The following is a 14,453-nucleotide window of genomic DNA, read 5'->3' on the forward strand; positions in this document are numbered from 1 at the left end:
AGACAGAGAGAGAGAGACAGAGAGAGAGAGAGAAAGAGACAGAGGGAGATACAGAGAGAGACAGAGAGAGAGAGAGAGAGACAGAGAGAGAGAGACAGAGAGAGAGAGAGAGAGAGAGAGAGAGAGAGAGAGAGAGAGAGAGAGAGAGAGAGAGAGACAGAGACAGAGACAGAGACAGAGACAGAGAAGCAACCAAGCAAGCAAGCTCATTATGCCTGGCCATAAAGGAAATGCAAATCAAAACAACTCCAAGAGACCATCTCACCCTAGTTAGATTGGCTAACATTGTGAATTCGAACAATAAATGTTGGAAGGCATGTGGGTAAAAAAATGAAGCATATTGCAATGTTGGTGAATGCAAGCTAGTACAATCACTCTGGAGGTTCCTCAAAAAACTAAATATACTGAATATAAGGTAAGGAAAACAGAATAATCAGCAATAGAAAAGACAAATGGAGAAGAGTCCTTCCTTTCCATATCTTTGGCATTAATTTCAGTATGTATATTATTTTATATGTGTATGAAGGGGCACTTGGGTATTGTACCTTTGTGATCTTCTCTTATTCTCTTTTGGTCTCACTGTAAGAATAAAGTATATCATCTTTACAGTTTAAAAAATGGACAAAAGATTTACCTCCGAAAGAAAAGAAAATCCTTTGTTGTGTGAATACTTGTCACATCCTGAATAATTATCATCATCAATAATAATAATACTTGGCACAAAGTAGTCACCCAGCTCTGGGCTTTGGTTGGTGGAATGGCTGAGAGAATGGGAGGGAGGTGTGGAGTTCTAAGTCACCTGTGACACATTGGCCAAATCCCATGACTGAACTTGATTTCCTTGGCTGTGAAGGAAGGGTAGCCAGGACTCCATGTGGCAGGATTGACAGGGCCCATTTGTAAGAAATGTAGTCTGGGGAAATCCAAACCCTTGCAGGGGCCCCTGAGGTGGGAGAGGAAGCTTCCTCCTACAGTCCCTCCCTCAAGCTCAACTCTGCTTCTGGGCCTGGTATTTCTCGCAGCTCTGTAGCCTTGTGACTCTTCCCAACAGTCTCCCAGCTCTCCCAGCTTCTCTGGGGTGTGCCCTTCTACTCTCTCCCCACCAATTAAATATCCACACACCTTGCTGAGAAACCCCAAAAACTAACCCAAGCTATAAAGCTTTCTCTCAGTCCTACCCAGACAGCTGGGCACAGTATACCCCTCCATCTAGCTATGCATCTACCATTTTTTCTTTAACGACGTCTTAATAAACCTATTCAGGGCCACCCACCCATCCTGCTCCCTCCCAACTCTGGGTCCCCAAGATAATCATGGTGCCTCTGAAGGAATGTAGATCATGCCACCATCATGGTCTCATCATCAGTCTGAGATGTAGTTTTATTTTGGATAAGTGAAGAAAGGCACCCACTCATTTCCCAGGGGGGAAAGCTCTATTACTTGAGCCACACCTCTACTTCTGGCTTTTCACTTCTGGCTAACTGGAGATAAGAATCTCATGGATTTGTATCCCCCCTCCCTGGGTTAGATTTGAACCATGATCTTCATTCAGATCTCATTCTTCTGAGTTGGTAGAATAACAGGTGTGCTCTACCAGTGCCCAGCTTCTTTTTTTTTTTTAAGTCAGTTTAAATAACTTTGATGCACATCTTTACCTGTATTTCTCTGTGTACCTGGCGCTGAATTTGTGTAGGAGTGAATTTCTAGAGGTGTGTTGCTGAGCTCCAAACATGTGTGGTTAATCTGAGGAGTCCTAGCTCACAAAGGTCTATCACGTGACACTTTCAAAGCGGGCAGAGCCTGCTTTTTCTCACCAACACTTCATTATTTTTACTTTTCTCCAAACTGGTAAAGCAGCTGTGGTCTAAATTTGCCTTGCCAACAGTGAACTACTAGTTAATCCCATCATATCAAACACTTCAAGAATTCCAGCCAATGTCCTAAGACATAGAAGCAAATTAAGAAAAATACTTGGAAATGAGGAGGAAACATCATTAGTTATTCATGAACTATTCATTCAATAACCATTTTATCAGTAAAAGAAATCCAGGTCAAAATAATATTAAAATGAATAATGTGTCTATAAAAGAACAAAGAAAGTGGGTTGGGAATGTGGCTTAGTGACAGAGTGCTTGCTTAGCATGCATGAAGCTCTAAGTTGGATTCCTCAGTGCCACATAAACAGGAAAAGCTAGAAGTGGTACTGTGGCTCAAGTGGTGGAGAGCTAATCTTGAGCACAGAGGCTCAGAGATAGAGCCCAGGCCCTGACTGGTTAAAAAATAAAAAGGCAAGTTATAACACATTACATTAAAAGATAGTTCTCAAACTAGGAGCAATGGCTCACACCTCTAATTCTAGTTACACAGGAGGCTGAGATCTGAGGACCACAGTTCAAAGCCAGCCCAGACACTAACAAATGTGAGGCTCATCTTCAATTAACGCTAGAAAACCAGAAGTCGGGCTGCAGTTCAAGGGGTAGGGCAGTAGTCTTGAGCTGAAGAGCTCAGGGACAATACTCAGGCCCAGTGGTTGGGCAGTAACCTTGAGCTGAAGAGCTCAAGGACAGCGCCCAGACCCTGAGTTCAAGTCCCATGACAGACCAAAAATAATAATAATAAAAGATAGTTTTTAAGGGCTGAGAGTTTGGCCTAGTGGCAATGCTTACTTAGCATACTCGAAGAGCTGGGTTCGATTCCTCGGTACCATATACATACAAAAAGCCAGAAGTGGTGCTGTGGCTCAAGTGGTAAAGCTCTAGCCTTAAGAAAGTCTAAGGACAATGCTTAGGCCCTCAGTTCAAGGCCCAGGACTTACAAAAAAGAAGATAGTTTTCATAATACCATCAAAACAATGTAAAGTTCCAAACAAGTAAGTGTTAGCCAGAAATGTAAAGGAACTTGAAATCTTATATGATAGGAAATAGAAAATAGAGATCTTTGGGAATTATTAGACACTCAGCTCTCCCACTGAGATGAGGAGCTGTGTGAATTCAGAGCAAATCAGACCCTGAGTTCAAGTACTGGTTCCAACACCAAAATAAAACAATAAAAATAAACCATTACTAGAAAATAAGGGAAAATTTAAAAATACATCATTCTTAATTTTACACAAAGACGAGGATGTCATAAGCTAGGAAGGTCACAGCCCAGGACCAGAGAAGAAGACTCATGAGCCTTTGTCAAAGATATGTCAACTTATCATTTCACCCATTCAACACATTTTAATAAATTGTAGAACTGGCACTAGATAGATAGATAGATAGACAGATAAATAAGGAGTAGGGAGGGGAGGCCCACTCCCAGGAGTGGGAAGGACCTGGACTATTTTCACAGTGAGTATTCTTTCTACTCCACACCTGGAGTATCTCTTCCAGCTTCTCCATAACCAAGGGCAGATGAGGAGACACTGGGGTTCATATTCCAGTGTTTGACCTGCCTTGTCTGTCACGGATCCCCACCTCAGGCCAGCCCACGTTGTGACACTGAGGGTGACCTATGGCCACAATCTCTGCCCTAGTACTGTTGAGGGCCCAAGAAGCCTTTCATGAAGACAGGAGGGTCAGGTATATTAAGAACCCCTTATTCTTCCTGGGAGGAGGAGTGGGTCTGGGAGTATAGAGAGGGACATGCAGTGAGGAGATAAGCTGGTCCCTGATGATTGTACCACTTGCCATAGGTCCCTGGGCTTGTGCTTTGTCACTGAGAGCTCTGCATTTCCAGCCAGATGGGCTATTCACTCTGTCATTCATTCTGTCACTTGGTGCACAGATGTTTGCTGAGCACACCTCTGTGCTGGGCACCCTGCCAGGCTTCAGCAGTGAATAAGACAGATGTGGCAGATGTGGAATGTGAACATCAACCTCCTCCAGCCCTATACCATCTGCAGATTCTCTGGGCCCAATACTGACAAGTGCCGAGTCTAATCCAAAAAGACATGATCAGGAATGCCATAATCCTGAATGTGGAAATCCTGAAAGATCAACATCCCTGTAAGACTAAAATCCCCGAGAATTAAAATGTGGAAAATCTGATCCCAAACACTGAAATCCTGATAATGGCAGCTTCTGTTTGTAAAGAATGCTATTTGAGTGATAGGACACCTAATTCTGAGACAAGGAGCATTAGTTCATTTCTGGTTGTAGGCTGGATCGTTGTTGAGTTGCTTAGTTATATGCTTTTCACTTGTGGCACCAGACTTTCCTTCAAAAAATGTTTGGCAGACCAGGGTCTGGTGACCCTTGGACCATAATCCTCCATCAAGAGGTTGAGATCTGAAAATTGTGGTTTAAAGCCAACTTGTGAGACAAATCTGTGTCTCTTAATTCTAATTAACCACTAAAAAAAGAAAGAGGCAGGAGAGTGCCAGCACTGAGCCATAAAGCTAAGCAAGAGGAGACCCTGTGTTCAAGCCCAGTGCACATAGACACACATGCATCAGGAAACTAATTTGACAAGCTAAATGACCTTTTAAACCAAGTAAACAGGGTGACACAGATGTTCTGCAAGAGTCACAAAACATGAACTGGTCTCTTGAGTACTCAAGATGATTGCTTGCATTTACTACTAGATCTAAGGTAGAAAAATCAGTGTGTCCTTCACTTTTTCTAATGGATAGCTCTTTAAAGATGTTCTCAACTCTTAAAAAAGTCAAATATACAAAGTGGAGTGGCTCATGTCTATAATTTTACTTAGACTGAGTTCTTAAAGGCTATGGTTTGAAGCAGGCCAACGTGGCTCATGCCTGAAATCTTAGCTACTCAGGAGGCTGAGATCTGAGGATTTCAACTCAAAGTCAGACCAGGCACTAAAGTCTGTGAGACTCTTATCTCCATAAGGGCTGTGGCTCAAGGGGTAGGGCAGTAGCTTTGAGCTAAAGAGCTTGAGAACAGTCTCCAGGCTGAGTTCAAGCCCCACAACCAACAACAATAAAAGAAGATTGTGATTTAAGCCAGTCTGAGTAGGAAAGTCTGTGAGATTCTTACCTCCAACTAATCAGCAAAAAGATGGAAATGGACAAGTGGCTCAAGAAGTAGAGTGCCAGTCTTGGGCAAAAAAAGCTAAGGGCAGCACTCTGGTCCCGATTTCCCCAACAATAGCGCATCAACAGTACATCAAATATACAATTCCTGCTGGTTCCAGATTTTTAAAGATTTTCTACTCATTATATATAAATGACTGGAAGAAGTGAAGAACCTCAGAAATTCATATATGAAGATTTCATGGACTTTGCAGAATAAAAAGGATTTAAATTCTCAAATGGTAAAAGACTTGGAATTAGGTGCAATCAGAGCTTCTAGAAGTTAATTTCAAGGTAATACCAGTAAAATTCATTTTGTTTTTCACATTTGGTTGAAAATGTAGATGAGTGGATTTGCTAAAACAGGGAAGACCCAGTAACTTGTTAAAACAACAACAAAAACAAAAAACAAAAAAACATGTTCCTTATTTACATTGACATTCCTTCTATCTTCAAAATTCCAAGGGCTTCTAAAGAATTAAAGTCCCATTTTCCCAAAGCAGCCAGTGAAGTTACTGGCTTATGTCTAGGTTATTATTATGTGAACGAGGTTATTATTAGGTACACTGGCTCAAAAATTAACTACATAGGCTAAGAAGGTGCTTATAAGTGGAACTGTTGTTAGGTTGTTTGTGGTCTGTACATGAGTTCACGTGGAATGCATTTCTTTTGTTGTTGTTGTTGTTGGTTGTAGGCTTGAACTCTGGGCCTGGATGCTGTTCCTGAGCTCTTCAGCTCAAGGCTACCACCCTACCTCTGGAGCTACAGCCCCCACTTCCCATTTTCTAGTGGTTAATTGGAGTCTCACATTCTTTAGTGCCCAGGCTGGCTTGAACTGAGATCCTCCGATCTCAGCCTCCTGAGTAGCTAGGATTACACGCGTGAGCCACCACACTCGGCTGGAATGCATTTCTGTGTAGCCAAAGTAACACATAACCATAGCCCAGAAGATGGGAAAATGTAACTGGGAATATTCATGTCAGCCCACATGGAAATCTAAAAATTTTATAAAAGCAGAAAGTCATAGAAAATGAATGTGAATGCTTTGAGAGCAGCCATATCATAAATGCAAAAACCAAAATGCCAAAACCAAACTGGATGCCAGTGGCTCATTGACTATAATCCTAGCTACTCGGGAGACTGAGATCTGAGAAGTACAGTCGGAAGCCAGCACTAGGCAGGAAAGTATAGAAAAGACTCAATCTCAATCAACAAAATGTTGGACTAGTCACATGGCTCAAGTGGCACAGCACCAGCTACACAGCAGTGAGTCCATGAGTTCAAATTCCAGCATTAGTATGAACAAACCAGCTGTTCATTGGGAGATTTCATATTGTTCCCATGCAATTGTCCACAAGTTTATCCCATTATGTACTTTCCCATAGGAAGTTAAAAACATTCTTAATTCTTTTCCTATTTTAAATTGTTGGCATTACTTTTAAAATTAACTATGCTATTTAGGTATTTCAGATTTGCATAATTTCTAACACTGGAGATATATGTTGCATAGACTTCTGGATTTTATGCATTTTTTTTTGCTATAGATTTGACTGCAATAAGTTTTTGTAACACTGTGCACATATGGGAAAGTATTGAAGCTTACTCATCCAAGCTGTCTCTTTGCATGTCATTGTGAGGGACCATTCGTTGAGATCACAGCGTTGGGGGACTAAGGCGTGGAAGACAGCGCCATGTTTGATGTAGCTTGTCAGGAGCCAGGGATCATCTCTCCTATTTCAGGTGGCCAGGGAGTAATCAACCATAGTGCCATGTGTTTCTTTTGACATTCTGGTTTTGGACATCATTCTTCAGGAGTATACAGCCATCTGTGTACAGCCACCACATCCTTGTGACTGTCATCAGCATACTTGGAGGAGGGGTGTATGTGCCTGTAAAAATATGTCATTATTGCTTATGCTATTGTTTAAAATGTGCTCTCTACAGACATTTTCCATCCAATGCAGAGGCTGAACCTACTCATCTAGGTAAGCATTCAGATGACCAGTGGTGGCCCTGGGGAATGCTGATGCTACTGAGAAGAGGATGAAGGCCAAGGGTGACAACTGAGCTGGGCCTTGCACAGTGGAGGGCAGTTTCATGGGCTATGACAAAAGGCCAGGAGCAAGGAGGCATAGCTTGTCAAGAACAGAGGACATGGTAGCAAAGTGAGGGCAAAGTGCTGGAGCTGTGGAGTACCATGCCGAGTAGAAACTGGAAATGTTCTGAGGACAATGAACATGGGCATGTTGCTTTTAAGGGAGTCCAGGTGAGGGTGAGGCCAAGGAAAGACCCAAGAAGCAAAGGCCAGAGCATTCACTCTCAAGAATAAGCCAGGCCTACGATCCATTCTCACCAGCAGAATCTAACGGGCAAGTGGGAGAGAAGCTGATAAGCAGTCAGAGTGGACAGGTTAGCTGCTGAACCACAGTGACAGGTGCTGAGAAAGAGGTCCACAAGGTGCAGCAGTGTCAGGGAGGAGCCAGGGCGTCCTGGCAGAAGGCAGTGCTCAGACAAAGGATCTAGGATGGGAATGAACTCGGCTCTAGAGCAGTCAGGGATCAAGTGCAGTGAGAGGTGGGAGAGTGGAGGAGTTCCAGCGGGACTCTACTGTGTTCAGGTTGGGAGAAAAGGAAGTCAGGAAGCTTTAGGCTCCAGGAAGTGACTGGCATAGTGCCCTGCCCTATCCCACCACATTAGGACCAGACAGGGTCCTATGGTCAGGAAATGGGCTGGCCAGGCAGAATCTGTGGGTGCTGTGATTTGAGGGAGAGGTAGGCCAAGAGATCTATAAGAAAGAGGGGGAATCTCACAAGTGTCTGTGAGCGCAGCATCAGAAACACTAAGGCTGAAGTCAAAGTTATACAATGGGGAGCCAGATAAGCTGGGCCTCAGTCTTGTTTTTCCCCCTCTATGCTGGCCTAAAATTCAGGGCCTGGGCACTGTCCCTGAGACTTTTTCTTTCTCTCTCAAGGCTAGTGCTCTACCAATTGAACAGCACAGGGAATTATTGGCAGTGAAACCAGTACAGTAAGGGATAGCTAACAGGCCCAGCTAAGAAAAAATCTTCATTCCCATTAAGGAAAATGCAAAGGAGTTGACTGAGTGGTATTGAAACACAGGGGGTCAGGGAGGGTGAATGGCACAGGGGGTCAGGGGGGTTAGTAAATGGTGGGGTGCAACCGCAAAGAGATCTCAGAATTTTGGACAGATGGGAGCTCACTGGCTGGAGACCCCAGACAGCAGTGGTGGTCCCATCTACTTCCCAGTTTACCACCTCTGCAGGCAGAACTGTGGTTTTCCTTCTTCCTCTCACCATCCTGCAAAGTCAAATCCAGGGTGCATCTCTTAAGCTTCAGTGGAGGCAAAAAGAGGATAGAGGATCGATACACACAGGACAAAGGTGGTGTTTCTCTCTTTTATTTAAAAACAGTGCTTCATTACCATTGGCAAAGGCTGAGGCAGTCCTCCTCCTTTGCTTAGAGTTTATAAAAGCCAGCAACATGATCAATAATTTATACACATGGAGAGTAATACAAAAAATAAGGAAGAAAAGCTAAAGATCTAACTACTCCGACCTTCACAATTCCAGCTACTTGATAATAATAGGAGTAACCCAATGAATACTGTATGGTCTGAAAGCTACTATACAATATGATTCTTAAGGAGAAGGGAGGGGGATTAGAGACTGTCACAAAGCCCCGGGGTGCTTCTCTGGAGCTGGCAGGGAAACAGGGCCCTGGGCAAGTGGCTCGGGTGTCCTAGGAAGTGAGTCTCGGGGAGGTTGGAGGGGAGGAGGCAAGGCCAGGTGCTCAATTGTACAAACATCCTGTGGATGCCCCCAAGTCCCTAAAGGTACCTGTTCTGCCATGGCAACAGGAGGGGTTGAAGAGTCCGTGGTGCCTGGGGGGCCCGGCCAGTCCCTGCCACGGGGGTGGGGAGGAGAGGAGAGGGTCTGCGGCAGCGGTGCTTTGAGCCTTGAAAAGATCTGGACTGAAAAGCTCAGAGCCTCGGATAGGTCTGCCTGTCAAGGACAAGTACACTCCTCTGGCTCTCTCCTCACTTTGTAGCCCTAGTGTCAGCCCAGCCTGGTTCCAAATATTCACAAGCAGAATAACATAAGAAAAGAAATTCATGTCCTTTAGGGGGAAAAAAATAGGATCAATTCATCACTCGATATATAATACAGCCCAAATGACTGCCAAATAAGCACGCACACACAAAAATACTGTGAACAGAAAATACAGGGAAACAAGGAAGCTGGGAGTCTTCATGGGGTGCAGACATCACTTAAAGCACTTATCAGTCCCCAGGAAAAACAAAACAAAACTAAACTAAAAACTTTTTTTTTTTGAATAGTTCAAAAATCTCACATGCCCCCTGGGGATCTGGTGTTGGTATGGGCAGGGGGAGAGGGGAGATAAGAGAGAATCTGGGTTCCCGTTTTGCTTGCCAGGGTGAGCTGAGCCCTCCTGTCACTGGCAGGTATAGACCACCAGGCAGAGGATCATGGCCCATGCTGGTGGTCTCCGTAAAGGCAAGGTTTGAGTTTTGGCTGTTGAGCGGGTTCTCAGTTACCAAATCCCTGCCAACCAGCACTACCATGGCTGAATTGATCTACCGTTTTCCTGAGTAAACTGTAACTGGTTACAGTTTCGGTAACATGCATAAGAACTCGGCTGCTACAGCCACCTGCAATACTTCAGGGGTCCCTCCATCCCTTGGCTCCTCATCCTAGCGCCTTTCACTGAGAAATGCCGTAACTGGTAGTCTGGTCTGTGAGCTATATTTTTCAGAGCAAAGTGCCAGGGACTCTACTGTACTCAGTGATCGAGAGGGCACAGGCTGGCTTAGGACACCCAGAGCTGACTTGGACAGAGCCCTGTTTCTCGCTCTAGCTTCTGGATGGCTATTGCCTGGCTGATCAGTAAAGCAAGGATGAAGGAGGTACACAGGAAAAGGACAGGGAGGGAAGAGGCTTTTGGACAGTAACATTTCCAAAAAAATATAGTGTTTTATGCAACAGAGAATCAAATGTCACTGTTGTATACTACAGAGTCAGACATTCTCAAGAGCATGACAAAATAAAACACACACGTTTACATCGGATGTTCACCTTGCCCACTATTTTTTTTTCCTATCTTAAAACAGTGCAAACAGGTTAACTTATGCTTTTTAAAACATCACGACCCCTTCCCCACCCCCCCTCCCAAAGTCCCTTTCCTCCTAATATCTGGGGGAAAAATCTGCAATTCGGCAAATGTTACTGTGCTAGAGTTGCAAGCAGCAGAGATTCGGCTAGCCTGGGATGAAGAGGGAAAGTTCACCAGTTCCTCTCTCCCCCTTGAAATGTCCAGGCGCTTTCCAAACTGTCCCTTGGCTGGTCTTGTTCTTCTGCCCAAGGGAAGCACATCCCTGGGGCAGCTTCCACCCCATCGGACAGTCCCTCACATCTGGAAGCTACACGAGTAGTTACTGGATGGTGGCAATAACCGGTCTGCTATGTCTCTAGTAAAGCATACCTAAACTTAAAAGCAGTTCAGCCCCTGAGGAGTCCACATTCAAGAAAAAGCTGCTATCATTGATTTCTATTGACTAGACAGCCACTAGCTCCCTTTGAACTAAGAGCTGAGCCCCAGTTGACTTCTTTAAGGAAAGAAAATATATTGACTCCATTCAGACTGAGGCTGCTGGAGGATGATGGTGATAGGTTTTGATAAACCTGAGAGCCTTAAAAAATGATGAATCACAATGATGGATCTGAGTTAATACAGCTGAACTATGGAACACAGGAATTCTAGAAAAGACCTAAGGGCAGCTCACTGGGATGAAAGAGGGATATCCAATCAAGTTTTTCACTAGCGGTCTCCCTAAAGGAAGCCTACTTCTAAGAATAAGATGCCTAGCATAGAATCCAGGTCATAGATGAGAGCGAAGTTGAGAAGACCATCTTTGAACTGTGATTCAGCATCAGTATGCTTTTTGAAATGATTAACCTACATCCTCTAGCGAAGTCATTCATAAAATGCCAACCCCTCTGGCTGTGTCAGGATCTCAGAAGTGCAGACACCTTGAGGAACCTGCCTCTGGTGATGCTGATGAGAGGGGACCTCCAAGCTCCGCAGCAGATCAGGAGGCTGATAGTGTGAGATCAGGACGGGTGAGAGTGCCTTGATTCTCAGCGCTGACCCTGAAAGCCAGAGAGCTCTCTCATAAGAAGCAGAATTCCAAGTGTTCTGTCTCAGAAGAGGGAGCTGGAGAAAGCGTCCCAGAGGAGCAGCCCTGGCCATGCAGCAGGAGTGCCCTGGAAAACAGAGCTCACCTTGGAGGCCTCAGCCAGAACCAGCTGAACTGAAGTGCACAAAGGCTCCTCAAGTCTGGACTCAGCCTCTTTCAGAAGGCTAAGGGAGGGAGCTGACTTCTCTACCTTGCTGGCTAACTCATATTCTTATCCAAGAAAAGAGAAGACAAACATTCTCACTGCCACAAGTATCACCAGTGAGATCTTGATGGGGTCTCCCCCTGGCTAAGTGGCTTGCCACTTTGGGAGAGAATGACCCAAAGGTCTGTTTCTTCGGGCAGCAGACATTCTCCCTCAAAACAAAAGTAAAAGTTGGAAGATCTTCCCTACCTCTATTCCCTAGAATTCCGAGAGCCCCCAGCCCTTGTCCTCTCCTAAAATATTTATATACATACAATTAATATTGTCTTAACAGCAATAAACCTAACTTTGGCTTGGGGGAAGGGGGGGCCCTATGAATGGCCATTTGATTGAACAGTCTTATACTTTTCTCTATGTGCTCCCCCCCACTCCCCGTATCCACAAGTGCACCAAGGCCTGGAGTTTCCTTGCCATCTCCCCAGATTATTAGGGAAGAGGGGATCAGAAGAGGGAGATGTCTTCATGTGGCAGGCCAGTGCCCTCCCAGACATCACTGTTTACAAAGAATGCATGATACTGTCACATGTCAGTCATTTTAATTCAGGGACATGAAATCAGTTTATCAGAAAAGAACATGTGGAGGCAGGAGTTAAAAAAAAAATCAAACAAAATCCATAATAAAGCAGAAGCTCCATGTCTCTGAACTACTCCCTTTAGCAGCTATCCCTTGGGGTGAAAGTTCACCCTAGTACCAGTGTGAGCAGAGCAAGGAGCCAGCAGACCATGCCTGCCCACTTCCTAATGCTTTTTGTTTAGGAAACACTGTCAGACTTTTGTCTTTATTAGTTATAGGTTGGAGCTTTCTTCCCTACCTTGCTAATATAAAACTGAAGCCAGACAGCAACTGCAATGACTCACTGCTGCAGACTCTGCAGGGGACCCTTGCCGATTCATAGCTTCTTTCCTTGGTGGGCTCTAGATATTGTTTCCTGTAGTGTTAATGTGCACCAAGTGGTTCAGGTGCTTAGCTGGTTTCTTTGGAGGATAATTTGAAGCTGAGTGGAATGGCCAAGAGAGTTGGAGACTGCGGATAGAAAGGTTACTCACAGAGGCTCTGGAAGATGAAAATTCCTATGGCTTTGGGGTGAATACAAAGTGCCTCTGACTGTCCTCACATGTCCTCATCACCAAAATCCCTAGGGGAGGCTGACCTAGGGTTTTGATTTTTCCCCAACAGATGCTTTATTATGTTTTGATAATAAATTGTACTTTTTGTTGCAAGCAAGATAAGGAATATCGGACTTAACATTCCCTTTTCTCTTCTAAACCCACCTTTTAATGGCTCTCAATTTCTATTTTCAATCTTCAAGCTGCATCAAGATACCTGGAGAAAATCTGGCCACTGGCTATTTATTCTCTGTCCCTGGATATTAAACTCCTGAATGTTGAGGACATGGGAGCAGCATGTTACTAAACAACAGATGAGCTACATGGTGGTTCAGTTACAGGAGAAGCAGCCCAGCAGATGTGCTAGGATTGTAGGAAAGAAGAGAAACGAGTGTTTTCATACTCCAGAGTTCATCATACTCCAGAGTTCATTCTGAGATTGGTTTCCTAATGAGGTGTTTATTATCCACAGTCTGAGAGCATGTTTGGAAATATCAACACTGTAATTCCAAAAGCTTCGCCAACTGTCTCAGGCTGGGTGTGTAAGATGATTGTAAAAAGAATGGAGAAGACAGGAGGGAAGGAGGAGGGGAAAAGTGTCTTTAATTCTCTTGCTTTTTCAAGCACAGATTCCTCTTTAGGGGCATGTGGATTCCAGCCACAGCCAATCAGAATCTCCTGCCAAAGACCAGAATTCAGAAGACTAGAAGAATATGCCACTGCAGAAAGATCCCTTCCACATCTGCTGCCCCCAACCATGCAGCACCAGATACACTTTGGTAATTCTGTCTGCTGATTTCTGATCAGATGCATTTCTCTGCTCCTAGTGTCTCTCCTTCCTTATCAACTGCCTTTTCCGTGACTGACAGAATAAGCTAGGCACGGACATATAGACATGGAAATGCATTATCTTTTTTTTTTTTTGTTTTGTTTTTTGTTTACCACAGTTTAAAAAAAAGAAAAGAAAAAATGCACAATCTTTGGAACAAAAGAATTAAAGGCAGAAATTTAAAGGAAAAAATACATATTCAAAGAACATAGTGAGGTATAAAAAAGTATTCTCTCTTTTTTTGTGTTTTTTTTTTGTTTGTTTGTTTGTATTTCCTCTTCATCTTGCTATAGAGTTCCTCTACTAGTAAATATTGCAATAGCCAGGCCTCATGAACTGGGGGGCTGTCCCATTTGCAGGGGGTCTCACGTCACTTCAGTAGGGGGCAAATCGGCTGTAGCCACCTCGGTATAAACTCGCCTGCAGTAATTAAAGACAAAAATAATTAGACAGCTGATGAGAGAAGCGTTATAAATGAAGAAGCATGTCTTTGGGAGGGGTTTGGGGAAGTAGCTTCTGCGGAAGCCTCAGTAAAAGGAAGGGGGTTCACATACTGGCTGGTGAAGTCATGAAACCAATGCTTTCCTCAAGGCTGTGCCACGCAGAGCCCAATAGACCTGTTTCAGCTTTACATGGGTCAGTCCAGAAGGGAGACTTAATGCTGTTCAAGCTGAGTTCAGCAAACAGAAACCATTCTGACTAGAATGGGTTTTCTTTATCTTGATACATCATCATACTCCTTACCAGAGACCCATCAGGCACATGTGCATTTACTTTTGGCATGTATTCATGTCACATCCTGTGTTTGAGATGATACGACGTTTCAACTTAGGTCCTTCTTTCAACTAATAAAATCTCTTCCTTTGGGGCCGGGAGTTTGGCCTAGTGGTAGAGTGCTTGCCTAGCATGCACGAAGACCTGGGTTCGATTCCTCGGTCCCACATACATAGAAAAAAGCTGGAAGTGGTGCTGAGGCTCAAGTGGCAGAGCTCTAACTTTGAGAAAGTCCAAGGACAGTGCTCAGGCCCTGAGCTCAAGCCCAGGACTGGCAAAAAAAAAAA

General features: G+C 44.2%; 1 protein-coding gene across 17 annotated transcripts in view; it reads right to left on the minus strand.

Moving 5' to 3' along the window:
* Positions 1-8,418: 8,418 nt before the first annotated feature.
* The window catches only part of Rbfox2 (RNA binding fox-1 homolog 2), a 232,279-nt gene continuing 226,244 nt past the window's right edge, over positions 8,419-14,453 (minus strand). For all 17 annotated transcript variants that reach the window (XM_090328617.1, XM_090328609.1, XM_090328621.1 and 14 more), the window contains one exon: positions 8,419-13,812. In XM_090328617.1, the coding sequence (XP_090184743.1) occupies positions 13,768-13,812 (45 nt within the window). In that variant the 3' untranslated portion in view covers positions 8,419-13,767. The remainder of the gene's footprint in view (positions 13,813-14,453) is intronic.

Source organism: Megascapheus bottae, chromosome 2 (genome assembly GCF_031878675.1).
Source record: "Megascapheus bottae isolate mThoBot1 chromosome 2, mThoBot2.hap1, whole genome shotgun sequence".
In the NCBI taxonomy this organism is placed as follows: domain Eukaryota; kingdom Metazoa; phylum Chordata; class Mammalia; order Rodentia; family Geomyidae; genus Megascapheus; species Megascapheus bottae.